At 49.1% G+C, this 26,965-nt stretch overlaps 6 protein-coding genes across 6 annotated transcripts; 5 read left to right on the top strand and 1 right to left on the bottom strand.

The window, feature by feature from the left end:
* Positions 1–41: 41 nt before the first annotated feature.
* On the top strand, positions 42–1,150 carry TGME49_301218 (hypothetical protein; the record flags this gene model as incomplete). The annotated part of the gene is made up of 2 exons (XM_018782399.1): positions 42–457; positions 1,126–1,150. 2 exons carry the CDS (start codon positions 42–44, stop codon positions 1,148–1,150), a joined length of 441 nt encoding a protein of 146 aa, XP_018637945.1.
* Positions 1,151–1,172: 22 nt separating this feature from the next.
* On the top strand, positions 1,173–8,551 carry TGME49_301216 (endonuclease/exonuclease/phosphatase family protein; the record flags this gene model as incomplete). Its single annotated transcript, XM_018782398.1, has 10 exons — positions 1,173–1,196; positions 1,843–1,965; positions 2,884–3,005; positions 3,378–3,471; positions 4,184–4,258; positions 4,949–5,398; positions 5,928–6,013; positions 6,826–6,949; positions 7,495–7,619; positions 8,212–8,551. 10 exons carry the CDS (start codon positions 1,173–1,175, stop codon positions 8,285–8,287), a joined length of 1,299 nt encoding a protein of 432 aa, XP_018637946.1. The 3' UTR covers positions 8,288–8,551.
* A 634-nt stretch (positions 8,552–9,185) lies between these two features.
* TGME49_301210 (NAD(P) transhydrogenase subunit beta, putative) lies at positions 9,186–15,871 on the bottom strand. Its single transcript, XM_002371602.2, has 4 exons — positions 14,486–15,871; positions 13,871–14,031; positions 12,353–13,581; positions 9,186–11,783 (listed from the first exon to the last, which is right to left on the bottom strand). The coding sequence occupies exons 1-4, from the start codon at positions 14,890–14,892 to the stop codon at positions 9,846–9,848; spliced, it is 3,735 nt and encodes a 1,244-aa protein (XP_002371643.2). The 5' UTR covers positions 14,893–15,871; the 3' UTR covers positions 9,186–9,845.
* Positions 15,872–18,409: 2,538 nt separating this feature from the next.
* TGME49_301200 (hypothetical protein) lies at positions 18,410–20,193 on the top strand (the record flags this gene model as incomplete). Its single annotated transcript, XM_002371601.1, has 2 exons — positions 18,410–18,950; positions 19,709–20,193. 2 exons carry the CDS (start codon positions 18,410–18,412, stop codon positions 20,191–20,193), a joined length of 1,026 nt encoding a protein of 341 aa, XP_002371642.1.
* A 142-nt stretch (positions 20,194–20,335) lies between these two features.
* On the top strand, positions 20,336–21,100 carry TGME49_301190 (hypothetical protein; the record flags this gene model as incomplete). The annotated part of the gene is made up of 2 exons (XM_018782397.1): positions 20,336–20,569; positions 21,074–21,100. The coding sequence occupies 2 exons, from the start codon at positions 20,336–20,338 to the stop codon at positions 21,098–21,100; spliced, it is 261 nt and encodes an 86-aa protein (XP_018637947.1).
* Positions 21,101–24,181: 3,081 nt separating this feature from the next.
* SRS19F (SAG-related sequence SRS19F) lies at positions 24,182–25,909 on the top strand. Its single transcript, XM_002371599.2, has one exon. The coding sequence runs from the start codon at positions 24,261–24,263 to the stop codon at positions 25,434–25,436; it is 1,176 nt and encodes a 391-aa protein (XP_002371640.1). The 5' UTR covers positions 24,182–24,260; the 3' UTR covers positions 25,437–25,909.
* Positions 25,910–26,965: the final 1,056 nt, after the last annotated feature.

Raw genomic sequence — 26,965 nt, 5'->3', positions numbered from 1 at the left:
CGGCAAAGAAGAAGCGGAACTTCTCACGCGCGCTTCTGTGCATGTCGCTCTACTGCCCTAGCTGGAGTGCATGCGCATGCGCGAAGAATTATACGACGAAAACGCGACAAAGAAACGCGTTTCCTGCAGTTGCCTCGCTCGTCTCCGTTCTCGTCTTCTCTTCGCTGTCTCCTGCAGACACATGGCGAGAGGCCGGTGCCTTCCTCGCGAAAGAAACCGCGGAAACCTGGCCAGGGAAAACCGCGGGAACCGCGTACAATACCTGGAGAGAAGCCGCGAGTCAACGGAGACAGCGATTTGAGATGCTGGAGAAACAAAGACGCACAGCCGAAGACAGCAGGAGAAAGGCGAAGAGAGAAGAGAAAAGAAAGAAAAAGCAAAGCGAAGGCAAGAGACGAAAGACGAAAAGAGAAGGAGCAAGAACAAAGATGGAAAACAGAGGGTCGTCGAGGCTGCTGTGAGTGGAGGAGTGAGACAGAACAAAGAGTTCATAAGAGGCGTTTCTGGCGGAACTGCGAAGTTTTTTCTCTCTCATTCTCTTGTTTTCCTCGAGAATTCCATTTTTTTAGAATAGAAACATGCTGTTCCGTTTTTCTAGTTGAGTTTCTGGTCATTTTCCTGCTCTCCAGAAAATGGCTCGGAGATCGTTTTCGTCCTTCTCTCCTCCTTCCTTTCCTGTGCGTTCTTCTCTTCTTTCTCCTTTCTGCTTCTCCGCTCATCTTTCTCCGCCCTCGCCTTCCTTCTCGCCTCGTCAGCTTCACCTCCCTCCTTCCGCGTTGACAACCACCGCATGTCGCTTTTCTTCTCTCCGCGGTCCTCCACCTTCTTTCTGTTATTTCTGTTCGGCGTCTTCTTTATCTTCTTCGTCTTCTTCTCTGGGCCGGTGGAAGGATTCTCTTTTCGTTTCGTCATGTTCTTCTCCATTCTCTCGACGTTCTTTCATTCCCGACATTCCCTCTCCTCGACGTAGTCATCCACCGTCTTCCTCTGTTTCTTCCTGTTCCTCTTCATCCTCTTCTCTTTCTTCATCTTCTTCTTCTCTTTCTTCTTCTTCTTCTTCTTCTTCTCTCTCCTCTTTGACGTTTTCATTTCCTCTCTTTCCTTCTCGGCGTTTCTTCACTAAAGCTCATCTGCAACGGCGATCGGATGACGCCCTGCCTTGCCTGCGCGTGATGACGTACAACATATTGCACAAGGTTCGTTCTTTTTTCTCCTTTGGTGGCTTATCCTCGTGCCCTTTTTTCCTCTTCCTTTTCTCCAAGTTTTCCTGCCGTTCGCCTCTCCCTCACTGGTTTCCGTCCGTTTGTTTTTCTTCGTCGGTACCATTTTTCCTCTTTTTCCCATCCCTTCTGTTCGCTCTTGAGCCTGCGACACTCTGAGACCTCAAACAGCTGGCCGCGCGTCTTTCCCCCCTGTTCCGAGACTCGTTTTCCTCCGCTCTTCTTTCACTCTCTGCTCCCTTGCTCTCTCCTCTCTGTTGCATGAGCTCTTCTCCTTTTCTTCCTCTTTTCTTCCTCTTTTCTTCCTCTCTCTTTTTCCGTTTCCTTTCTCCTCTCTATCTCCATCTCCCTTCCTTTTCGTGACTTCCGAGCGGCTCTCCTCTCGCGTTTCTCTCCTCCCCCCTGCACCACATATATATATATATATATATATATATATATATATATATATCTGCATGCAGGAACGGTCCTCGTAGGCAGACTTGCTTCCCTGTTGCGATGTTTCTTTTTTCTCCGCGATTTCCCCTCCTCCTTCTGAGCATGTCTGTCTCTGCGTCGACCGTTTCACCCCCCACCGCCCTCGCGGCCCAAAACGCGGCGTTGCGTCCTTTCTGTCTATCAGCTCGACGCTCGACGCGCCAAGTTCTTCTCTTACTCTCAGCCTGCAAATCTCCAAAGTGAAACGCGCCTCGCTCGCGTCCGCGACGAACTTCGAGACCTCCAACCACACGTCGCTTGTCTCCAGGTCGGCGCCGTTTTCTCGTCGCACGAATGCCTTTTTCGCATGCAAATGTTTCACTGTTTATATCCTCTTCTACGGGCAGCCTCTCTCTCTATCCCCGCCGCTCTCCGGTGTCTCTGAAGGACTTTCTTTCTGCTCTGTACGCATGCAGCGACTGTCGCTTCCAGAGTGCACTGCGACCCACACGGGGAGAGTTTCGAGAAATGACTCAGAGCTTCTCTTTGTGATGTTACAGCGCCAAAGACTCGCTTTCGAAGAAGAGGACAACCGGGTGGAGAAAAAGCGGCATCTTTAACTAGGAGTCACCTCGACGGAATGCATGCGTCCTGTCGACCTGAGGGAACGAAGGGCTGTCCGTTCCCTCTCCACTTCAGTGACTCTGTTCTCTTTGTAAACTGAGGAAACGTCAGCATTGTTCTTTCGGCGCAGTCACCTCCACGACTCGTTCAGTCTCTTTTAGACACCGAGAAAAGCAGAACTTTCACAAGAAACGGTGCTGTGAGTCTCCTCTCCAGGGAACAGCTGCAGAGCCTGCACGCGCGGAGAGAAGCGAGCAGCTGGCTCTCTCGGGTTTTCGAGAACTTAGACGTGGGAAGCAGACGGAGCTTTTGAAAAAATTTCGCTCTCCTCAGTGACATGTTTTTTCATCCGATCGCGAAACAGAGAGAAGGAAAGACAGAGAGGAGAGGCAGTGGTCGAGAATGGAAACTCGAGGCAGAGAAGGAACCTCGGTCAGGCGAGAGAAAGAAACAAAGCAAAAGGAGAGAACGTTCTACGAAGAGAGCGCATGCCAAGCCTACCTTAGATCTCCCGCCTCCGGATGTGGATGGCGGTCTCCACTGTTCGTCGCGGAAGTGCCTCCTCCTTCCTTTTCACTGTATCTTTGCTCTGGAAGCGGTGGCGCAACTTCGTTTTTTGCAGGAAGTCGAAAGAGAGTCTCTCTCTCATCTGACGAGTCAGCTGGAGTGCGACGCGTATGCATGCGCTGCTTCTCTCTTCAACGACAAGAGCGGAGTTAGCGACGGCTGCGCCCTGCTGTACAAGTGAGAAACCTGCCGAAAAAGAACTCTAGGTTTCGAGCAGTGCCTCGACGTTCTTCGTACAAGGACGGAACGTCGAGTTCTGCATGCACCCTTTGCGTTTCTCGATCTCCACATGTCTGTGTTCCTGCCCGTCCAGTCGCTCGACTTGCACGAAGCTGCGATTGCATGCAGGAGATGTCAAGCGAAACAACAAGAACAGAAAGCGAACAAGGTGTGGAGAAGAAGCCAGAGGAGGGTGGTTGTGGGGATGTTGCAGAGAGAATCGACCGAGCTGCGAGGACGATGGATTCAACATTCCAAGCCAAACTGCAAGTGTACAGCAAAGACGCGCCTGCCCTTTCTTTGTGGCGTTCTTCTCGCCTTTCTTCGCAGAAAGTCGATTCTGGAGGTTGTGCGAACTCATGCATTTCATTTCGCCAGCTTGGTCGACGATTTCTTCCCCAACCAGAAAGCGGCGCGAGATCACGTAGGAGAAAGCGGAGGGGAACGTTTGAATCTTCGTCCATCCCTGAAAACTTGATTTCCATCTGATAATAACTGGCGTCGTGTACATTCAGCATGCTGCGTCCTACACTGTCTCCCCGTAAATACATTTACTTATATATATATATATATATATATATAGGTATTTGTATGTATTTATGTGTATTTATGTTTATATTTTTCCTGGATCTGAGATTCCTCCATGTATTTTCGCAAGCACATCGCGTCAACTAGAAGGTGAGCGGCGTGGAGCGGCGAGTTCAATGCCATTTGTTTCGCTTGTCTTTATTTTCCTTAACTCCGAAAGGCGAGATAGCTGTCGACATGAGTTCGATGGTTTTCACAAAGTCGGGGCAAAGCGCATGCATCCGGAGTGAAAAGATGCTGTGAACAAGTCGCTCGCGCTCGCGCTTCCCTTTCTGCATGCCTTCTTGGATTTTTCTTTTTCCAACGTCGTTTCGACTTTCCTCCTTGCCTCTGCAGCCCCCCTCTCCGTCTGTTTGCGTCCGTCGCAGTCGCGTCTGTTTCTGCTCGGGTGTTTTTTCTTTTCTTTGTTTTCTCCTCCTTTTCTTCCTTTCGTGTGCTCGAAGGAATGCGTCCTGCGGGGAAGGCTGTTGAAGGAAGTCTTGACGTTCTTGTTTTCGTCACTATGTTCTCCAAGTCTGAGCCTTTCGCTCCCGTCTCTCCTTCTCCAGATGGCTCTCGCGTTCTGGAGGCGCTTGAAAGAAAAACGCAATCTTGCCGTCGTCGCGAGCTTCCGCGTCAAAGCGGTGAGAGGCGCATGCACTCCTTTACTCTTTATACCTGCAAGCGATGGTATCCAGCTTCCTTTAGTGCATGCGCGTTTTCGTCGAGCATCAACATTTTTGCCATAATTTACTCCAAGCGCCGTTCTCAAAAGAGAGAACCAACAAAAGACCTCTGCCCGCTTTCCTGCCCGAGATTCGAGTTTCACCTCGTTCTGTACTAAATAAATAAAAATATATTCTTGTAAATTTGTAGAGTTGTGAACTACTGCGTGGAGGTGTGAACAGAGTGAAATCGAGTAACGTCGAGTGTCTTTCTCACCGCTTCCTTCCGCAGAAAGGTCTGCGCTTCCCGAGCACTCTGTGCATTTGCGGATTTATTCAAATGCATCCCTAAAGAGTCTGCACAAGCGTTTTCGTGCGTCGTCCTCGTTTACAAATAAAGGTCTATACATACATATGTAGATATATAAATATGTATAGGTATCCGTATGTATATGTGTATATGTATATATGTATTTGTATATATATGTATTTGTATATATATGTATATATATATGTATATGTATATATATGTATATATATATATATATATATTTGTATAAATGTTTCTGGAAGTTTTGGGGGAGTTGTGCGATGCTGTCGTTCAGTGACGTGTCTGGGCGTAGCTGAAAGAAAGAGCATTCTTCGATCGAGGAATTTCCTGTTTTTCAGACGGGGCAGATCGTCCATGTTTGTTCGACGCATCTCTTCTGGGATCCGCGGCAGCCGGAAGTGAAACTCATGCAGGCTTTCCTGCTTGCCCGCGCGCTGCGCCGCTACGCAGACGAACAGGAGCGGACCAGAGAGGAGGAACGCGAGGAGAAGATTCCAGAATGCACGCAAAGAAATGACACGGACGCAGGCGATGAGAGGGTGACGAAAGAGGAAACGAACGAGAGCAGAAACGAAGCGACAACAAGAAAAGTTAACGTGAAGACCGGGGAGTGGACGCGAGAGGAAGTGCCAGAGACAGACCAAAAGATAAACCACGAGATAAACCACGAGATAAAACAAGCGAGAGAACAAGAAAGGGAACAAGGGAGAGAAGAAAGAAGCTCGGCGGGTCTCGTGAGAGACGCCCCACTCATCGTTGGCGGCGATTTTAACTCCATGCCTTTCCAGGTTCGAAGGAGAGAAAAACTAAAGACACACACTCTGTCTTTCGTCTGATTCCCCACAGTGTCTAGAGTGTGACTGACTGCATGATTCTTTCTCTTCATGCACTCAAGCACGATGCATGCACATGTATATATCGATACATCTATATCTATCTCCATGTGTATCTCTTCATCTCTCAATTTCTCTCTCTGTAAATATATTTGTATTTGTGTATATAAGCATCGCGTTCCGTATCGATATATGCTGTGATACGTCTCCTCCATAAATATCCTCAAATGTTTCTCTATATAAACATGCATGTATACATGCTTTATGAATCTGTGTATCCCTACAATTTTTATTACGGATGCGTATGCCAATGAGTCTGTCCTTGTCCGCAGAGTTGCGTCAAGGTTTCCGGCGTGTTGAAGGCCTGCCTCTTTGTCTTTTTCTTCTCCTACTACGTTTTCCTGTGTTCTTCTTGTAGACAAAGCAACGCGGTGTCTAGACAGTGTGTTTCACTTCAACTCTTCCTCTTTTTCGTGCTTTCTAGAGTGTCACCAAAGTCTCTGGCCCTGAAGGACGCGAGAAAGGAAAGGAGATGTGTGTGGAGAACAAGTATCACAGCGGCGTTTACCAGTGAGGCACTGGCGAGACACGAAGGAAAAGGAAAAGAAGAACGTCGACAGAAAGAGAAATTCGCGAGAAAACTGACGCCTGAGACAGTGGATGAACTCCATCGAAGAATCGTGGGGGTCGCACGGGGAGAACAAAAGAGCCATTGGAACAATGTGAATGTCGTGGTTTTGACATACTTCAGTTGATGAGAACTTGCACACAATATTTATATATATATATATATATATATATATATATATATAGACGCACATTCATATAAAGTACATTTTCATATATGTGCAGGTATATTCATATGTATATATATATATATATATATATATATATATATATATTTACAGCACATGTTTTTGAATCTACACATATGAGCGTAGGAGTGCATTTACCTGTGTGTCGTATATGTGTACATGTATTTGAAACATATACGTCCGTATGCGTACTTGCGTCCGTAAATAGGTATATGTCCATGTAGGTGTGTATTGTCCACGGTGTTTCGTGTAGACGGGCGACTGTAAGACGGAAGGCTTCGAGTCTACTGCGACGAAGAGTCGCGTAAAAGGGAACCCAGAGTCTTTCAGATGTAGTTGTCACCGTTGTTTGTTTCACACTTTCTTTCAAGTGTCGTTTCTTCTTCTGTTCGTTTTCTGTCTTCTTTCTTCTGCCTCTCACCCTTTCCTTTTGTGCCCCACCGCGTTTCTTTTTCGCGTCGTGTCGCCCTTGTGTTTTCTTTCTTTGTATTTTCTGTCCTGCGCCTCCAGATTCTTTGCCGTTTGTGACATTTTTCGTTGTTCTTTCTCCTCTTTCTCCGACTTTAGACTCTTCACCGAAGGCCTTGTTCTCCCCTCCCACCCGGAGCATCCTGTCAGCTTCCATCCTTCGTTGGCTGCGGACGCGGTGCCCCCCTTGACAATTTTCCCCTTCCAAAGCGCCTACAAAGAAGTGAGGAAACATACACACGTTGCGCATGCGTCTAACGACAAAACACCCTAGGCGCAGATTCAGACTTGTATTTGTGCATCCATCTTTATATATATATATATATATGCTTATTTGTTTATTGATTGAAGGAAATGGAGATAGAGGTAGACACATAAATGTATGGTCGAACGAGAGGTAGAGAGAGAGAGGCTGGTGGGCAGGGATGTATAGATGAAGATATATATATATAGAGAGAGAGACATATAGAGTTGGAGAGAGATAGAGGGAGACAAGTAGATACACGGGTATATTGAACTACAGAGGTAAATCGAGGCAGGCGCAGCAACAGACGAAGAGTGAACTCACGGAGAGAACGTGCAGGTGGAATTCAAGAAGCACTGAAACGCTTCGTGGGTTTGAGGCGAGACACAGATGAGGGAACGAGGATGGTCGCTGAAAGCTGTCGTCAAACATGTGAGTCAATGCACCGTTGTTCTTCGAGTGTGTAAATTTTTCCTCAGAAGCGTCAATTTCTGTTTTTGTCGCCTCAAACTGTGGATTCGTAGGTGCTTGGAGAAGAGCCGCGGTTCACGAATTACACGCGAGACTTTCAAGGGTGTCTCGACTATCTGTTTTTTAGAAACGCAACTGTCAAAGCTGTTTTGAGCATTCCTGACGACTGCGAACTCAAGTATGTTTTCAACCGTTTTCCCGGTAGTCAACATTCAGAAAACGTGCTCAACGCGTTCAAAGGGTAGTTTCGATTTCCGAGTCAAAGGCGAAAAGCTACCTGGGAGCCTGCATGCAAAAAACGAGAAGTCGATCTTCTCCGTTCTCGGGGTGCAGAATTTCAAGCGCTTCGACCTGAATCTAGGAGCCACAGCCCCTCTCTGCTGTGGCGCCCTGCGGCTGTCTGCATGCGATGCATCTGCTCGGCAAAGGTCCCTTCGTGCTGCTCTCGATCAGCTGGTCTTGGAAAAAACGAATGGGGACTGTGGAGGCTTGCATCGCACACAAGTCGTCTTCAGACACCTATATTCCTATCCACATATATACATATAGATACATATATATACATATATATATATATGTGTGTGTAGGAATAAGTAAATGGCGTATGCATGTGTATGTATCGGACTGTTTGCATGCCTGGATGTTGGGGCGAGATGGTGTGTGCAGGAATAAGGATGGGTAAGTGTGTTTTTCACGGTTCCCTCGTTTTCTTCAGGTGTCTGTTTGCCCCAGTGAATTTGCTTTTTCGCCTGTTTCTGCATGTCTCACAGGCGGGAAGTCGCCCTCCCGAATTCGCGTTTCCCTTCCGACCATGTCGCTCTGATGGCGGACTTTGTTTTGCGATGAAGATGAGGCACTCTTCTCCAGAGTGTTTTTTCGGGGTCTGCGCCTTTCCTCCCAGATTTGAAACTGCATGCAGGCATGCATGCGCCGGGGCCGGAGGGGCATTGAGAGCGGAGGGGGGGGGTGTGCTGTTCTCGCGGCCCTCGCGGCTGCGAAGGTCGAGTGTCCGTTTTGCAGGTGTGTGATGTTTTGAGGAATCCGTTTTGAGTTAGACTCAGGTTCTGCCTGCTAGGCCCGCAGGCGTTTTGTCCATTTCAAAGATTGCCGAACTCACTCCATTGCGTCGCTGTGCTCGTCTGGTTGCGAACGAAAGCACTGCGTCTCGACGTGCAACCATGCATGAGTAGATTGGTGTATGTACACAGATATATATAAATATACATATATAGAGATATATAGAGATATATAGAGATATATAGATATATATAGATATATATATATATGTACATACATAAATTTTTTGGATGGATACAGATGAACGAAAAGTACATGTAGATCTAGGTAGACACCGATAGATACGTAACTATAGTTTCACAGATGTGTAGTTGTAAATACAATTACAGATGGGTGAATGTGTGTTGCTCCCCAGTCGTAAATAAGCGTAGGCCGGTGTCTAGACACGCGGGATGCACTTCTATGCAGGTAGGTCGTGTTCAAACCCTCGCACAGTTATTAGTGCACAAAAGTGGATCGATCTGTGCGTCCTTGTACCACGTTTTGAAGGCACAGGTGGATTTACAGATCCATTAGCTTCTGTTGTGCGTCTCCGAAGACAGCATAGCGCACTCCTTCTTCAGGGGTCCTGTTCTCTTTGTCGGAACTGTTTCGAGCGCCGAACGGATGCGACTAGGTTCGCTTCCTCAAACAAGACCAGACTGGAGGAAGGCCTCGATGTGAGGCGTTTTGGAGCAGCGCAGTTATCTCGATGGAACAGTTTTGCAGAGGAGATTAGAAGGTGTGTCCAAGTGCACTGGGAAAGGTTGGCGAATATGTCAGTCTTTGTGCATGTAAATGGTTGTTCATATACATAGATATGTACGGGTAGACTACGCATCTGCGAGGAAAACGTCGTTTTTTGGAAGCGCGTGCGAAAAACCTTTCGCCAGCTGATCGCGGAAGTCATGTTCGCGCAGACGCGTGTAATGCACCAATCAAAAGGAAAGCGCCGAACGCAGTCAGCTGCGAATGCCACACACTCTCACCTGCATCGTTAAGCACAGCTGTTGTGGCGTTACCTGTACGGGAAGAAACCGGAAGTCATTACGAACCGGGAAGAAAGGCAACATAGATCTCAGATCGATATTCAGTGACCTGTCCATTTGGAAGACGAAATCCAGGAAACCTCCATTCCCTCATAGACAGGACTGCACTCTCCCTTCACATGTCTACGCATCTATGAAGAGAGATGCAGTGGAATCAAGCAGACTTCTGCGTCACGGAAAAGTATACATTCAAATATTCATTCGCAGCCAACATGCAATGAACATATGTATAACTATATGCATAGCGAAGCAGGCTGGAGTGTTTCTTTGCTTCTTTTTGTGGCTTTCGCTCCGGCTGTCTACTTGGGCGTTGACTTTCTGAACATGTTGAGCATGCGTTGCGTGACAGCGAATCCACCAAACACATTCATGGACGCAACGGCAATGGCGATCGCATTTAACGTGATTGCTGCGGTTCCTCGCGAGTGGCAGTAAAAGGGCTCTAAAGGCCCCAGGTGGTTGTGTGGGCAGATGGATTCTTTGTCGAGTGTTTGGTACGCTCGCGCGCTGATGCCGAGCATGCCTCCTACAAGGACCGTCCCGCTGATGGCGTTCGTGACAGACATGAGAGGCGTGTGGAGGGCGGGGGCGACGTTCCAGACGAGCAGATATCCGACGAAACACGCAAGAAAGAAGATAAAGAGCAGCGGGGGAAAGGAAGGAGGCGCGGTGGCTGCAAAGAGTGCAGTGAACGCGGCAATCACGAGAATCGTTAAAATGTCGAGAGGCGCGACAATGCCTCGCCAACGGTTCCTCATTCGCTTCTGGACCAGGTGCCACAGATTTTCGGATCTCTGCGCACTTTCCTCAACAGGCGCTGCGTCTGTGTTTGAACCCGTGAGCAGAGCGGATCCCGCGTTCGTGTTTTCTGGATCGCTTTCTTTCCTAGGTGGTGGGTAGGTTTTTCGTCCGTGTCTCGCAACGGTGATTGCCCGGATGATTTCGTCGTCGAAATTGACAGAGAAGTCTCGGCCGGCCCCCATGTGTTCCAGCAAGTTGAAAATGTTTCGAGCAAACATTTCTGAGGCCTGTGGAGCCATGCGCGACGGGAGGTCTGTCCACCCGACAACTGTGACTTTCCCGTTGTACAGATACGTTTCTCCTGGCCGCGTGACTTCCACGTTTCCCCCCGTCGGAGCCGCGAGGTCTACAATCACGCTGCCGGCTTTCATGGTGTCGACGTGTTCTTTTTTGATGAGTTTCGGAGCTGGGCGTCCCGGCAACGAAGCGGTGGTGATGAGAATGTCGATTTCCCGACACTGCTCTGCAAACAACTCCATTTCTTTCCGGAGAAACTCCTCGCTCATCGGCTTCGCGTACCCTCCCGCCGTCGCCCGCCCGCTCTCACCTGGCCCTTCAAAAGTCATGGCCAGAAACTCCCCTCCCATCGATTCGACCTGTTCTTTGCACTCGAGCCGGACGTCGAAGCCACGGACATCAGCGCCTAGTCGGTGTGCGTCTCCAATGGCCTGCAAACCTGCGACCCCTGCCCCGATCACGAGAACTTTCGCCGGCGGGTATTTCCCCGCAGATGTGATTTCCGGGCCCATGAGCCGGCCAAAGTGCGAGATCGCCTCCACTACCGCGCGGTACCCCGCCAGTTTCGCTGTGCTCGACAAAACGTCCATTTTCTGGCTGATCGTCAGACGCGGAAGAACGTCCAGCGAAATGAGTGTGACTTGGGGAATGGCTAGCGCCGAGCGAAGAAGTGCGTCTACCGGGGAAAGTTTTCCTTTTTCACCCTCAGGAGCCGAGTCGGCCGACACCTCTGAGGTCGCCGTGTTCGGACCTACGAATCCAGCCACAAAGACTTTCTCCGAAGAAAGCAGTCGATGCCCTTTCCCGTTCCCTTCGACGGAGTATAACTCAGTGTCCTCCTTGTTGGCGGGAGTGGCCAGCGCGGGGAGAGGGGGCTCCGTGCTTTCGCGAGAGCTCTGTTCGTCGTCGTTCTGCGGCTTCGCTAGCGCGACCTCGTCGCACTCGAAAGTCGTCACTTTCACAACCACGCGAGACAGACGAACCACCTCCTCAGCCGTGTCGGCAATCAGCGCACCCGATTCCATATACTGTTCGTCGAGAAACCCCGCCGAAACGCCTGCTTGCTTTTCAATGATGCATCCCAGCTGGAGCTCTCGCAGCTTCTTCACGACACTCGGCGTCATCGCCACGCGCCGCTCCAACGGCCTGCGCTCCTTCAACACACCTACGAAGAACAGCGGCGGGGCACTCTCGGCAACCTGAGAACAGGGCAGCCACAAAACGAAAGAGCATGTTGTCTGCCTGCATGCAGCACAAGAAAATTAGCGCAGCCACTGTTTCTTCTGACGTCAAAGGCATGCAGGCGGACAGAAGGCTCGCCTATGAAGATGTAGCTCTCCCAAGTGTAGGGGTCGACTCTCCACAACACGGTCGAAGATCACAATACCCTTCTGGAAGGGGTCGCTTTTCGCACATCTCCAATTAACCGGAAAGCCTATATTTGCACGTTTACAAACATCTATCCATTTGCTTACATTCACACAAGCAACTATGTACATACCTGTGTATTATCCCAAACTATACGCACTTATGCATACTTGTATATGTAGCTTTGTTTCTGGACGTTGTATACAGCCACAGGCATATATTCTCTTACCTTCATAAATACGGCCGCGTGTGTGTGCATAGATATTTCATCCATGTACACGGATGTGAATTTTCACACATCTCCACACGGAGAGACGTAACGTCCTTTGTCTTATCTATTCGTCTCGACTCTGAATAGGAGAGACGGCCTTCTGTTCTCAAATTTCTGTTTCTCACTTACTGGTGGCACCTCCCCTGGCGCTCCTGATCCAGTCACTGTTACCCCTACTGTTCCTGCAGTCTCGGTTGCGTCTGGCTTGTCTGCGGCGGCGCCGTGTGGTTTTTCCTGCTTGGCACTTTTGTCCCCCGCGACGTTGACGGCAATCCGGGCGCTTTTATTGGTTTGAGTTTCGGACGAAAGGCGGCTGGCTTCGATAGGGTGGGCGTCCAGTTTGTCTTGCATGTCGGTAAGCAGGGTTTGAAGAGACGCTTTGGCATCTCCGAGCAGCATTTCGCTGTTCGGATAGAAAAACAGCGGGTTGTCGACGCCCGCGTAGCCGACGCGCATGGACCGTTTGAGCACGATGACTTTCTTCGCCTTCCAAACTTCCAGAACAGGCATGCCGTAGATCGGGCACCCGGGCGCATTTTGCGCGGCGGGGTTCACCGTGTCGTTTGCGCCAATGATAATCACCGTGTCCGTCTGAGGGAAGTCTTCGTTGATTTCGTCCATGGACAAGACGATGTCGTACGGAACGTTTGCTTCGGCGAGCAAAACGTTCATGTGGCCTGGGAGTCTCCCCGCGACCGGGTGAATCGCAAAGCGGACCTGAGTTCCGCGCTCCCGCAGTTGCTGAGTTAGCTCGTGAACCGCAAACTGAGCGTGGGAAACCGCCATGCCGTACCCCGGGACGATGATCACACTCTGTGAGGCGAGAAGGTACGCGGCCACTTGTTCGCTGGTCGCGATTTTCGCTTCTCCCTCGAACGCCTGCGCGTTGGATTCCTTGCCCGTGTCACCGAACCCGCCGAGCAGCACGTTGCAGAGTGACCGATTCATCGCAGTGCACATCACGTAGGACAGAATGATGCCTGAGGCGCCCACAAACGCGCCCGCGATGATGATGATGCTGTTCTGAAGGGTTAAACCCGCGAAAACCCCCGCCCACCCGCTCCCGCTGTTCAACACAGAAATCACCACCGGCATGTCTGCGCCGCCGATCGCGAGCACGAAACAGACGCCGTACACGGCGGACAAAAACGTGCAGAGGGACAGACACACAGTGCCAACGGGGACGTTGTCCAAACCTAAGACACCCGCCACCGCGCCTGCCGCCAAAAGCAGCGCGAGAACGACTGGCATCCAGAAACAACGCAGCGGCATCACTCGGGGTTTCGACGCGATCCAACCTGACAGCTTCCCGCAGGCCACCAGCGACCCTGTAAATGTAATCATTCCAATGGAGGCACCTAACAAATGCACAAGCAAGTTCACAAACCGTATGTTTCGTGCATGCATATGGTTCAGTATCCACAAGAAAAAGATCTACATACACGTCGTCATCCCAATGCATGCATACTTATACCTATCGATGGATATGTGGGGAGAGTGAGGCAGAGACAGATGGGGAGATTGCCAGACAGAAGAAGAGATGAGAGCGGATATACACAGGTGTGGGGTGGAGGTGCCTGGAGCGTATGACTATGCATGTGTGCTTGCATATACGGATGTCTGTGGAGCGAGACAGGTCGGGCTTACCAATCAGGTAGAAGACGGTCTGGTATACCTGGAATTGGAGGTACCGTGTCTCTCCCACCGATTGCATTGCTTCTTGTTTCGCTACCTCGTAGGGGGAGAAATAAAGGGCGAAGCTTTCCAGGGTGGCTGCTAGGCCTCCAAATGCATTCAACGCTCCCACGCTGCAGCAAGGAGAAGTGAAAAAAGGGGAAAGGGGAGGTCAGCAAATGAGCCGCACGGTCAAGAGCTGCGAGAGAATCCGATGAGATGTCTGATGGACTGCCAATCCGCACAATGCGCAGAGCTCTCTTTTCCACGCAGATAAAAAACAGCACGAACCCCTTCACTTTCTTCCCTTTTTTCCATGTTTCTCATTTAAGTTTCTGCTAAAAAGCGAGTACGTACTCAGCCATATCCCTCGTGGAAGATGGAGTCATAGGCTTTGCCGTGCATGTGCATGTATGTAGAAATATGAATATGTCCACATCCACCCACTGTCTTTCGCGCTCGACACCGTTCCTCGTATCAAAAGTGTACGAAACAATTTACTGGAACATGCAACTTGACCTCTTGCAACTTTGGCAAGTCGTATAATTTTTGTTGACGACTGTTTTGTCTCGCACTGCGCGCCCTTACAGCTGGGGAATCGAAGTCATCTTGACCAGCATAGCGACAATAACGGCGAGGACAGCAGGAGGGACACAGACGACGAAAAATATCCACAGAGCTCTGTCGTAGACGAAAGGCGACACTAGAGTGCCTATGACCGCTACGAGCATGCCAATTACTCCGTAAATATTCCCCATTTTTGCGCTTTCTTGCCGACTGAGACCCCGCAGCGAGAGAACGAAGAATAGTGCCGCTGATGTATAGATAACTTGCAGCCACACATCGGGTTCTATAATGTTTTCGTAATCTGTTACGTTCACACGAAGTTGTCGCACAGGGGCCATGTGCTCCGAAAGCCAGCTGCCCGATGCTTCTGTGGACTCGGCGTTATCGGCATTGTAAGAAAGAGAACTACCGTGGTCTAGGTCCGTCATCTTGCAGAGAATGCAGAAGAAGGACAGAACGTGGAAAGACACTGGAAGGTAAGCGAGAATCTACGAGCAACGAGGAAGTAGATGAGACACCGAGGGTTTTGATTATTGGGGAAGTTAATGTTGGAAGATTGTAAGGTGCTGCAAGCTATTGAAGCAGCAGAAAGGTCGATGGCCAGATAGGATACGAAAATGAAGACGCCGAAAGTCGTAGGACACGCGTGGCGGGTATTGTCGGTGGTGTGAGACAAAGCGACTCAGGACGTTCAGACTGGTGTGAAACACGAGCACGAACACGCAAATCTTAGCCTTCGCTGAGACGTCAAACAATGCAAAACAAATAAAACAACTTTGCAGGTGAGAGAAATGATACCACACACTGGATCTTCATTCCTCCAGAAAGACCTATTTGGGGTGAAAAAATACAGTGACGAAGGAATGATACTGTGTGCGTAACTGACGACAGCGGCAGAGCTGCTCAGGGAATTTCAGAAGGCACACGTCAAGAAACAGGAAAAGACGGTGGAAAAAAGAAATGGGGACATGAAAAGCCCGGCGATGTCACGCCTATGGACGGCCATACCTAGAAATGGTTCATATTCACATATAGTCGCTGTTCCTTGGGCTCCTAGGCAGCTTCAAGAAAACACACTGGAGCTGCAGCGAACTAGGGAAAGGGGGAGGGACACAAACAATCGAGGCATATGAAGGTGAGACAGTCATGAAGTCGGAATCTTATACCCTGAGTGCCAGCAGAAGTCAACGCACCAAGACCCCTTCATTTCCTTCCAACGCAAAGACGTTTTGCCGGTAATTCAAATAAAAGATGAACATACGCCCTGACACCTCAAGGACGGCTCTTGTTTCTAATGATAATCTAGCATCTTGTGGTGCATGTTCTTTGTTTTCCATTATCTCATCCTATCTCCCTTGGAATTTTATCAGACTTCAAACGTCACAGCATTATTCCAATTTCCATTATAGAAATAGCCACGCATTTGAACCATCTTTATTCATCACAGTAAAAAGTAGACACGCCTATACCCGGTAGAGGACCTGTAGACACGGAATCAAAAGGAAAGGGGAACGCGGGAGCCGTAGGTAAGTACCCCTTACGGCCACGCAGAAACCCACAGAAAATTATATAGAAGTAAACAGAGGAAATTACGAAAAAACAGTTGAATAGAGGCGTATCTTCCGAAAAGCACGCGATGCACGTGCCTTTTGCACTGACACGTAAGCGAGACGTAGAGGAAAGGCTGTACCTCCCACTTTCTCAAACTGTTTTGGTTTCTGTTTTAGGGGAGCATAAAGAAATGTAGTGAAGTGTCGCATTCGTTCATGCAAATAATACTTTTGGGATTCGTAGAACATGTTTAAACAGACGAGCCAAACGGCATGGAGAGGAGAATGTATGCGGTACTACGAGAAATATATCGATCTGCTGCAAATGAAAGCGGCATTTCTGTCTCAAGAAAATGCTTTAAACGATCCGCCAGTTTAGTTTCTGTTGTCATCGAAACAGCATTAAGCTGGCTTATTCAGTTTATCTTGCCTTGCAATGGACGCTCGGAAACTCGTGGATGAAGAAAGGGAAGTGTTAAACGTTAGAATACTAGCACACCTCCTCCAGATGCATTTTCACCGTTGACCGTTCAGCTCTACAAGGGTAAAGTGTTTATTTCAAGTGTATCTGCTAGTCTGGAAGTGAGTTTCAGGCGCATGTTATGTTCGCTTATCGTCTTCTGTTGTTCACTTTTTACGATACTGAGTTTCTTCACTCTGAAGAGAAGGAAAAGGAAGATAAACCGGTGTACACACTCTGGAGACAACAAAATAGATGTCTGTCGCCTTCGCTTGTTCTGTTGCTGATGCGTGTGACCACTGAGGAATAGCCGTCAACGACGAACGTCTAGCAAGCCTCTTGTCGCGACCCTTTCAAGCATCATGAATATGTGTCAATAAAAACGAATTTCCCGGTGCCGATATAAGCTCTCGCAAGCAAAAACCGATCTGTGTTTAGGGTTCCATATATTTTTCAGAGTCACAGTCCAGAGGATGAACGCTTGACAGAACACATCGTTTTTCCCCTTGAAATTCACGAGCAAAGTGTGCACAATTGCGTAGGAATTTACAACAAGTTGGACACCGGACAATAACTGCGGTCGTGTATGGAGAATTTCAGGCTTGTTTAAAGAGCTTGAGGACGTCGCATCCTTTCACAGTGCAAGAAGTCTACCGGTGTTACGTTCGGGGGCAGGTGGTGGCATGGTTAAAGTATGAACTTGAGTATACCCGCAAATATGGTCGTGAAGCGGGGGTCCATAAGATGTGTACCCGTCGATGCAGCGAACACGTTTCCTGGGTTTACTCTTCCTTTTTATGAACGCTCTCCTCACGTCTGCCGCGTGCACGCCCTTGGCGACTGTCCGAGTTAAAGCACCGCTAACAGCGAGCGAATCTCTCTCATCCCCGCTTGTTGCTTGTATCCGAATGTCATGATTTCGGTAGCCCCACGCCCGCCAGAATTAAAACCGAAAACGAGTCTGAGTGTAAAGGGGAAGCCTCAAAGCAGACGCTGCTCTGAACTGGGCCGTTAGGGAATGCTGCGCAGCTCAGCCTAAAAAGCGGAGTGGACGAGCGAGACGTGTGCAATGAGTTCGCTGAGTTGGTCCACTTCTCTGTTTGCAACTGAATACACACTAATAGTTGTTCCCTTGAAACCACGTAAGAGATCTGAGTGTTTTTCCTCCTACGTTGCCAAGATTCTTACTCTCTGTGGAACGGTACAGGAATATTTGAACGTGCAGCCAGATGCAGCCAAGTAAAATTAAGGCAGTAGAAGCCATAAAAGATTTCGACGGTAGCAAGCAAATGACTGAACCCTCGGTAACACATCATTAGTTATGTGGGGTGGACGGCTGCAGCCCCGGCGCCAAGTGCTTGTCAAAGAGGTGACACCTGTTGCACACTCGGTGACGGAAGTGGAACTGAACCCCGTTTTGACAAAGAAAATTTTGCCTTTTTCGTTCGCCGTGGAGATCGGCGACACTTGCAGTTGGTTTGTTCCGGTAAAGCAGAAATTCGATACCCGTTTGTGTGAATCTATTTGTGCTGGAGTAATTACTGCTGAAACCGAAGTAAGCAGCCTCGGAATGTATGGCAGCCGGCGTTTCTTCTGAGACGCATTCGCTCCTCCTGACAATGCAGACACCAGTTGGAGCAACTGTGTCCTCGGATAATGCCGACGACACTCCACGCAGCTATAGTTGAAAACATCCTCGGCACAGTGAAACGTACTCTTGAACTCCACGGTCGCTATCCTGACCACCGTATGTTGAGACAAATGTACCTGTGACCGACTGTACACGTTTTTGGATCTGTGTCCCTGGAATGGCTGTGAGAGTGCGAGTACATCATACGCACCATATTTTGTACTGTATGAATCCGTGATCGTATGTCCTCGGGTGGATCAGGAGAATCACTCCACTGAAGGATGTCGCATATATGCATTGCGACAATGCCGGGAAAAGAACCATCTAGTTCATTGGTGGAGAAGGCAGAGGCGTCAAGTAAGCGCCAAGGAAACATTAAAAGCGCGTTTTCGTGTCCTTCTGCTCCAGCGGCACCTGTGACAACGTACTGCCCTAAAACTCCCAGCCTCAGCTTGTTTCCAACATGGAAACTGAAGCACAGCCAAGAGAAGCAGCATCTGCCGGGGGACTGTCTACCTCTCAATCCTCCCGACAGCTGCAATGAACGCCGCTGCAGACCCGAAAACATTCCGTCAGCTTCAACATCTCATAATGAAAATAACATGGAAACGAACTTGACCCAGGGTAAAATCCAGTGTGAATTTGCAACCCACGAGCGATTTCCCGGTCCCCCACATATTGTGAGAAGACGCACGTGCTGGGCGTCGGGGTTGGAAAAGGAAAAGCCTGCAAGTTTAGTGACCCGGCAAACGGGCCCAAGCAAAAGCGACGAAAAAGAGGCGAATGAGTCATCAGGGGGAGGCACTACACGTCGGCCTGTGGCGGTGATGCGAGTTTCCGATCCAGGTAAGCGAGCAGCAATATTCCGTAGCTTTTGTGGGGAGAAATGGATTAGAGATTGGACTCTTCAGCTGCGTCTGTGCTCGACTGGGTCACTTTTGGCGATATGTCGTGGTTTTCACACCATGCTGTCAGCCTGCCCACGGCAGAAGGTGCCACTACGCTAATATGTAGAAATGTTCGCACTGGAGCGCGCGTGAAAGGAGCGTTTTGCTATGTCCCATGTCAAAGATCCCGAATTCCATAACATGTTTCCTCGTTGCCTGGTTTTCTTATAATTCGACTCCGTTGCGTCATATTCAGTTCGTTTCCGCAGTTGTGCACATGGGCAAAAGCACACCAAATCACAGGTTTGACGAGGGAGGTTACTCCAGTACCGGTATAAATGCATTCGCATTGGTGGAGAGAACACTTAGTTGAAGAGTGCTTGCCCTGTTCTGGGTCGAAAGGCTCTCAGTCAGATGGTTTTGAGTTTTTTCCTCGTGTTATAACCGCAGAACTGTTCGTCATGATAGAATCCAGAGTGGATGATTTAGAGACGAAGGTTTGTGGTTCGTTCCCGTCCATAGTAACTGGTTTTGCTCAGTTGTTTCTGGGATGAGAGCTGCGTTCGTCCCATATTTTAGAAGGGGTCGCACCTAGCCTTGCTCTGGTGCCATTCGACACGATCCAGTACCTATTGATACGCGCTGATGCATCTGACAAGCGTTGTAGCTGTGTTTGTTTTCTGTCTGGTCCGGCGCTTGTGGCATTACCTTATGCAGGGCCTTATCGCGCTCCGCATCCAGAAGGGACCAAAATTGGTTCTCTCCCCAAAGTTCCCAGTGAGATAGAAGTGCTTCGGTCTCGTCTTTCTCGAGACGAGAAGGTGAAGCATACAACTGGTCTCCGTTCCACTCTGAATCCAAATGAAATGAATGCTCTGTTAGAAAGGCTGACGCTTAGAACTTCTGACGCAGTCCAAAGCAAAAAGATCCTCGAGCGGGAGATCCAGAAACACAAGAACCGCACCCGGTATTTGCGGTGTGAAGAATACAAACTTATGCGGGAGCTCGAGGATCTACGGAGGAAGGCTAAGGCTGCTCAGCAACGTGAGCAGCGTCATGCTGAGAAACAAATCAGTGGTACGGAGAGTGGAAAAAAAGATTCAGAGCTACATTTCAAAGAGTTATGTACCGGTTTTTCAAATTCTGTCGTGTATCCCTCCACAGCGGTCAGTGACGGAAGGAAGATTCCTGAAGTTTCTTAAATCCTACTACTACAGACGGAACTGTAGAGTGATCCCTGCGCTGGGCCAGTAACACAGTGTGATAGAATAAAGAGAAAACTGCAGGCTTGGACTTTGCCTTTTCAGTAGGATGTCCTGCGGATACACACGTACAGAAGTCCTCATGATCGAAAGAAAGCTCCTGGAGAGAGCGGCAAACAGGCAGCACGTTGAGGCACGCCGGGCCGAAGAGCGGGGAGGCAGACACAGGCTGCTTCGCGATGTCCACGCCATGAAGACGAGGATGGCACAGGCGCGCAAGGAGGAATATCGAAAAGAACAGGAAACTGCAAGTTCTCAGCGGGAAGAAGAGCTTAGAAGGAAAGCTAACCGGGCTCGCATCATCCAAAAACAGCACGTAGGTAAACAGAAGAACGGAGCAAATACTAGGCCGAGAGAGAAGAGCGTAACTGTTGTCCATCGAATGCAAACACGCGCCTCCTATATTCGTTTCCTGTGCTGCCCCAGCACATATAACGATTGAACCGTAGTATCTACAGAAATGCCCGGTTTTTGGTTGTTTTTTGCGTTTTGGCGCTAACTTCCTGCACAAGCAGAAGTAAGTTCATGTGCGATCGTCATGGATTTGAGCTTCTGGATTCTGTGTAATGGAGTCTTCTTTCGAACCTTGTGCGCCACTAGAGTGATGCCAAACAGCAGATCACGGAAGTCATCCAGAAACGGAAAGACGAATTAATGAAGCAGAAGAGAGAGGCAGGACGCTTGGTCGCCAGCTCCGTTGTTGCCTCCATCGAAAAGCTCAGGAAGGCAGAGGCGCTGGAGGCTCTTGAGCTGCGAAGGTGAGCGACTCCCTTTTAATCAAACATGCTAGTTCTTTGTTCCTTATGAACTTTTTTTACAGAAAAGACTCCTCTACTTTCTCGGGTAGGTGTCAACTGACAATTGTTTCTCTTTCGCTCTGTGTTAAAGCACATCATCTTGTACAAGTGTACCTAAAACGTTTTCTATCTGGCAGTCCTTATAGGAGACGTTCCAGACATACAGAAGTGTCATACGTGAGACTCCACGATACATTGTTGCGTTATGAAAAGGAAGAAACGCGCAAGCGTAGTTCACTGTAGCTGTTCAGACACTGACGCGCGCAAATATGCTTCGGGTGCGGTATGTGCATCTTTGTGCATTTGCTCTGAACACCCCTATTACAGAACGCACCACAAAAAGTAGGATTGTACCTGCTTTTCTACCGACAGCTTCTGTGTTGACGAAGTTATTATATCCACAACGTTCATTCAGTGTGTTCTGTTCCTAACGCACAGGCTCTCTTGCCTTCAGAGGGAGGTCAGCGGCGCCGTCAAACAACTAGAGCTCAGTGGCGCTGTACGATCAGCAGGGTTGCGGCGTTCCATCGGTTCTGCATGCAGCGACAGTCTAGTCTCCAACAGGTGAACAGAGATAGACGTTTCTTAGGCTCTGAAACTTTGTCAAGGAGAGCTGCGTTTATGCCCACTCGAGAATATCGTCAACCAAACTACAAAGCCAACTGCGAAAATACGAGTTCGCTGCCTTGTCGCTCGAAATTGAAAAGCCTTGTATGTCCGAGTGTAGAGGGACTTCGAACCTGTTTCTGCCATCGTTCACCAAGGACACAAGCAGCGATTTTGATTCCTGGGTTGCTCCTTTCCCTCAGTGAGTTACAATCACTTTTGCACTCCACTTCGTTGGAGAATTCAGCTGCAACAGCTGCCCCCGTAAAAAGTCTGGGCGAGAGAAGGGCCGGAATGTGTTGGGGGCACTCCGAAAGTGTAACACAAGTGATATGGAATGCATCTATGCACAGATACATGCGTATGCATACTTCCACGCAAGTCCATATTGGGGTATGTGGTATTCCATGGCATATTACTTTCTCCGCTACCATCGAAAACATAACTAGCATGAACTCACCAATGTGGAAGCCGCCCAACTGGTGCGACCTATACAACAGAGACATCTGAGCTACGGATTAGGCTACGCAGTCTGGCCAAGTCAGAAATGTCGCCAAAGCCATTGGCAGAGATTTAAATGCTAGTCGCAAAGAAAAAACAGGCGTACGTTCACTATTGATTGCAGAGGACATTTAGATTAAGACGCCACTTTCTACTTTCTCCTGTTCTAATGATCTTGCATGTCACAAGAAATGGTGTGAAGTTGAGCAGGTGTTGGTAGCCGGAGACCATGGGTGTCACGATGAAATTTTTTTCTGTGACGAGCTCAAACTTTTCACCTTAAATAAGAGCGTCACGCACTCGATGGTATTTTTGTCAATCGACCCCCTGCCCGGCGATTCAAGTCCCACGTCTACAGACTTTCTCGAATGACTTTTCAATAACTGTAATCTCATTCAATCAACGGATGCTGGAATTAACTCTTTCTTCCCTTTAGTTGACTAACGGGTTCTATCGTGGTTACCACCTTAAAAACTTGATGCCGCAAATATGCTTGGAGGATGCGGGCCCTTGTGTCGCGGCACCGTGCTGAAACAAATGACAAAAACTTTGTGTATCTCATTACAATCACGTGTAAAGCTCTGAATATCGCATTGGCTGCCTGCAGCCCTTTCTCTTCAACTGCACAAGACAGCTTCATGGGGCTAGCGAGAGACGATGAAATATATTTACGCCAACAAGCAGCAGTGCGTAAAAGTCTGGAGATGAAGTGCCAGTTTTGTAAGGGAGCCAAGCAGTGTGTGAGCGTAGCTTGCAGACATTCGACAGTTCATAATTACGACGCGGGCACTGGAGAAGAGCCCTTGCCTTAGACATTTATCGGATCTCTAGTTTGACTGCTCCAAATTCGGCAAATGTGCTTCTGATTCACACGTAGAGATCACAATTTACCGCGACAAGCGCTGCGCGAGTTCTGTGCTTAATCAGTTCCGAACCTGCAAAAAAAAAACCCAAAACTTTCCCGACATATAATCAAGTGCGCGTTGTGCTGGGGGAAATGAAAAGACGGAAACGAAGCCACGAAGCCTCCATGAGTTCTGAATTCCGTGGCTGCACCCTTCCTTCTCTGATCTCTGATTGCTATATCCCTTGTCTCTACGAAATTCGGAAATGTGTGTCAAGTTTTATACATCAATTGACGAAAACCAGGCACATCCTTCCGCGCAAATAGAGGTCACCAGTAGTAGAGCGTGGCACCGACATTTTTTTCACGTCGAATAGTCTGTTGCACTCTATCAACGCCTCAACAAACGATGATGCTATCCCACTGTCACTTCCACCTGTGCCTTTCCTTGTATTTCCGTGGCCATCCATGCTCTTAGGATACATTGCCGTTATACATGCTATTACGACCTACCGCCCGAGCCACGTAAAAAATTCTCTCCGTATTTTGTCTCGACCCACCTGTCACATTGCGCAATACTCAGGCGCCCTTCCGGCGATTGGGCAGCATTATGTTTTCTTCGATCTGGCAGAAGGTATTCCCAGCCCATGCATGAATTTGTTAAAACGGCAGAGGAAGCTGCTGTTTCGAGCAAGGTATTCAGGTTGCCAGACGTGGATCAGAAATTGTTCGTTCCTTCCATGCTTCTTCAAAGCATATGCAGCATTCGCCACTGCTTGTCTTGCACCTTAAAGCTCCGTTGCCCCTGTAGGCGACATCCTGCAACGAGGTCACGCACAGAGCCCAGACGCGAAAATTTTGGTCTCGAAACACTTCGGCACAAAAGACGTTCCCATTCTCGTTTTTCCCCCGTTCACTAGCGAAAACTACTAATCAATAGCAAGGCTGAATAGAGCAGCAGTTACGGAAGACGCATCGATTGTGTGTGTGTGTGTGCGGAACCGCAGTCTGACAAGCTGTTGCAAAACAAGGAAATCCTTTCCGCAGGGGTGGGGGTTGGTCTGTGAGAACACCCGGGAGGGACCGGTCCCCGATCGTACGCGTGGAAGGCTCCTGGTTGGGTGGGTCTGCGAAATAGCTTCGTTTGAATAGCTTAATTACTCTTCTTCTACTCAAGGTTTCGGCGGGTTTTGCGTACTTTCTTCCGTGTGTGTGTTTCCGGTCGGTTTCCGGATTTGAGTCTTTCGATCGTCTGCACCATGTTGACAGCACAGACAACACGACGGGTCGATGGCAGGATCAGGCCGAGAGTGACTGCAGTGATGGCGATCTGCATGGGTGGAGTTCTACTCTTTTCTGCCGGACAGGTTGTTGCAGACAAATTTCGTGAAGGGCTTCAGGGTCGCAAACTGCAATCTGGCAGCGCAGATAACGCCCAGACTGGGCCGCAAATTAATGATAATACTGCGACATGTGTGCTGACATCTGGGGCCGCCGTTGAAGCTGCGGAACAAAAAGCTACCGCACTGGTATTGTCCAAACAGGGACCCACCGCAAAATTAGTGTGTTCTGGTGACGGCAATGCTGCGGCGCCACGAAACTTAGAAAAAGTGTGTGAACCTAGCGAAAGTGGCAGTGGGGAGAACTGCAAGCTCGGAGAAGACTCTGAATCCACTAAAGCGAACGAGGTTACACTGCAAACTCTACTCCGAGTAAACAACGCTGTGCAGTGGAAAAAAGTACAACCAGCAACCGAACGTGTCGCTAATGGTGAGGCGTGGACCCTGACATTAACGGAGGCGGATTTTCCTTTGACGGACACACCCTTTTTCGTCGGGTGCAAAAAAAGTCAGACACGCCAGGAGAAATCTGGTACCAAAGACTCGTGCAAGGTGCCAGTTCACGTGGAAGCGAGGGCTTCTGCTGAAATAAATAACATTGTCACGTGCGCATACGGCCAGAAGAGCAATGAGAAGGCCGTGCAGGTCGAGCTAACAGCAGATCAAAGGTCAGTTACCATCAACTGCGGCAGTGTCGGTTCTCCGATGCCCGCGGACCCGACCACCCAGTACTGCGAACCCGGTGATGCAGAATCGGGTACCTGCAAGGGTAAGAACTACGTCGACGTTCTGCCGAAGTTTGAGGCGAGTTGGGTAAAGCATGACGGCCAGACACATTCTGTTACCCTTACGATCCCAGAAGACGGGTTTCCCTCGAAGGATGAGAAGATCCGTCTGGGATGTGTCCCCACAAAATCGGGAAAGACTACGTATCCGGAGACTTCTGATGAGTTTGGTGTGACAACAACAAACTGTCATGTTATCGTGACAGTCAAAGCAACGAGCTCCGCCTCGTCTGCGACATCCTCTCTGCCAGTTGCGGCTGTTGCCTCCGGCGCTGTTGTTGTGACAGGGCTTCTGGCAGGTTCCCTTTAGGCGGACTCGGTGGGCTAGAGGTTTTGTTAAGAATTCCACGGTTTCAAATGCGCGAGAGTGCCGCTGCACAGTTCCCCTTGAATCCTGTGTCCGTCGGTGTGTTAGCGTTTCCCGACCCCCGTAGGGTGCCACAGTCTGTGAAGCTCAGCAACACAGGCAGACGCGATAAATGTGAGTTCATGCCAGTAATATGCCTGTATTGTTATTAACTGGAGGTTCTACCTGATATTTTCTTGGCAGTGAAAGGCTGGTTACTGTCAGCATGCGTGGCTGTATATCAGAGGTTACACACAACGCATGGACGTATCTGACATCGATTGATGCGGAAACGCGTTCCTCGCCATTTGAAGGAGTGATATTAATTGCTTCTTACCCCTGAACTGTTGTTCAGGCATGCTATAATGAATGATGCAAGAAATTCCTTGCATGCAATGCGAGACGGCAGGCTCCCAATGGGTTCCGTAGACTGCGCGCGGGCATCACTGAAAATTGACACCAGATGTCTCCTGTCAGCTAACCAGCACGGAAGGCTTCATCTAGATGGATGTTCCTTTGTAAATTCCCTTTGTTTTTATGCAGGTCGCGGGTGACAAGACGTCTGTGGATAGACAATAGTTATCAACGCGTTACAGTGTCATATTGGCTAGTCCGCAAGAAAGTCTCCTTCAAAAACTTTTGTTCCGTTTCTGCAGTCTACGGATGTCTGCCTAGCTCACAATCGATTTGGACATATGTGGATGTACCTGTATACCTCTCAGTTCACTACCAACTTGCCTTGCTGGGGTCTGAAGCTGTTTCCCTTCGCACGAGTTGCTGCCACATGTTTGTTTGTGAACCTGCGACGCTACATACGAACCGTAATTCACTTCCTCGTGAATTCGCGCTGTGTCAAAAAGCATGAGAAGAAAGGCAATAAATCTCTTAGTCCTTATGACTTCCGCAGCCTCCCCATGTCTTTCGTTTGTTGTGTGCCTTGTTTGCCGAATATCCGCAAAATCGTGGGAGTTCATATACACCTGCCGAAACAAACGCTCCTGCACCACTAGTGGCCAACTAGTATAGAGTGCCACTGACAGTTCTTCCGCATCGTACAGCGTCTTCCCACTGTTCGTTTTTGTCACCTCCACAAGAAATGACGGAGATCTATTCCAGCCCCACCCTTGGAGGCGGCCGCAACTGTGTGACAACTATTTCCCAGGGGAGAAATGCACTTCACAAGCACTTTGAAGAGGCATCACCAGTCACCACGTGAAGTAAATTTCCGAATTTTGCCTCTATTTCTTTCCTCTTTCATCATCATTCAATCGCTCCTTTGTTACAGGTGAGGCGATCCGTGTCTTACTCTGGAAAAAGCTATGCACAGCTTGTGTGAACGAGCGCTTGTTCGAGCAGCGATGGCGACCGATGCCAATGTTGAGAATTTCATCGACTCAGCCAAATGTGAAGCAAAACGGTTCATGTATCTGCCACTCTGTTGCAAAGTAAGGTGGTGCATTCCTCAAGTCTTGGCATGTTGCGCGAGGGACTTC

The sequence above is a fragment of the Toxoplasma gondii genome, chromosome IV, assembly GCF_000006565.2.
Source record: "Toxoplasma gondii ME49 chromosome IV, whole genome shotgun sequence".
In the NCBI taxonomy this organism is placed as follows: domain Eukaryota; phylum Apicomplexa; class Conoidasida; order Eucoccidiorida; family Sarcocystidae; genus Toxoplasma; species Toxoplasma gondii.
The sequence above is the reverse complement of the archived record's forward strand: the minus strand, read 5'-3'. Positions and strand labels throughout refer to the sequence as shown.

Bases quoted from the DNA above. Each gene is read 5' to 3' on its own strand.
- TGME49_301210 (XM_002371602.2), bottom strand. From the start codon at position 14,892: ATGACGGACCTAGACCACGGTAGTTCTCTTTCTTACAATGCCGATAAC. The intron at 13,582-13,870 runs GTAAGCCCGACC...TGCATTTGTTAG, and splicing joins GACCGTCTTCTACCTGATTG to GTGCCTCCATTGGAATGATT. The intron at 11,784-12,352 runs GTAAGTGAGAAA...CCCTGTTCTCAG, and splicing joins CGCCAGGGGAGGTGCCACCA to GTTGCCGAGAGTGCCCCGCC.
- SRS19F (XM_002371599.2), top strand. From the start codon at position 24,261: ATGTTGACAGCACAGACAACACGACGGGTCGATGGCAGGATCAGGCCG.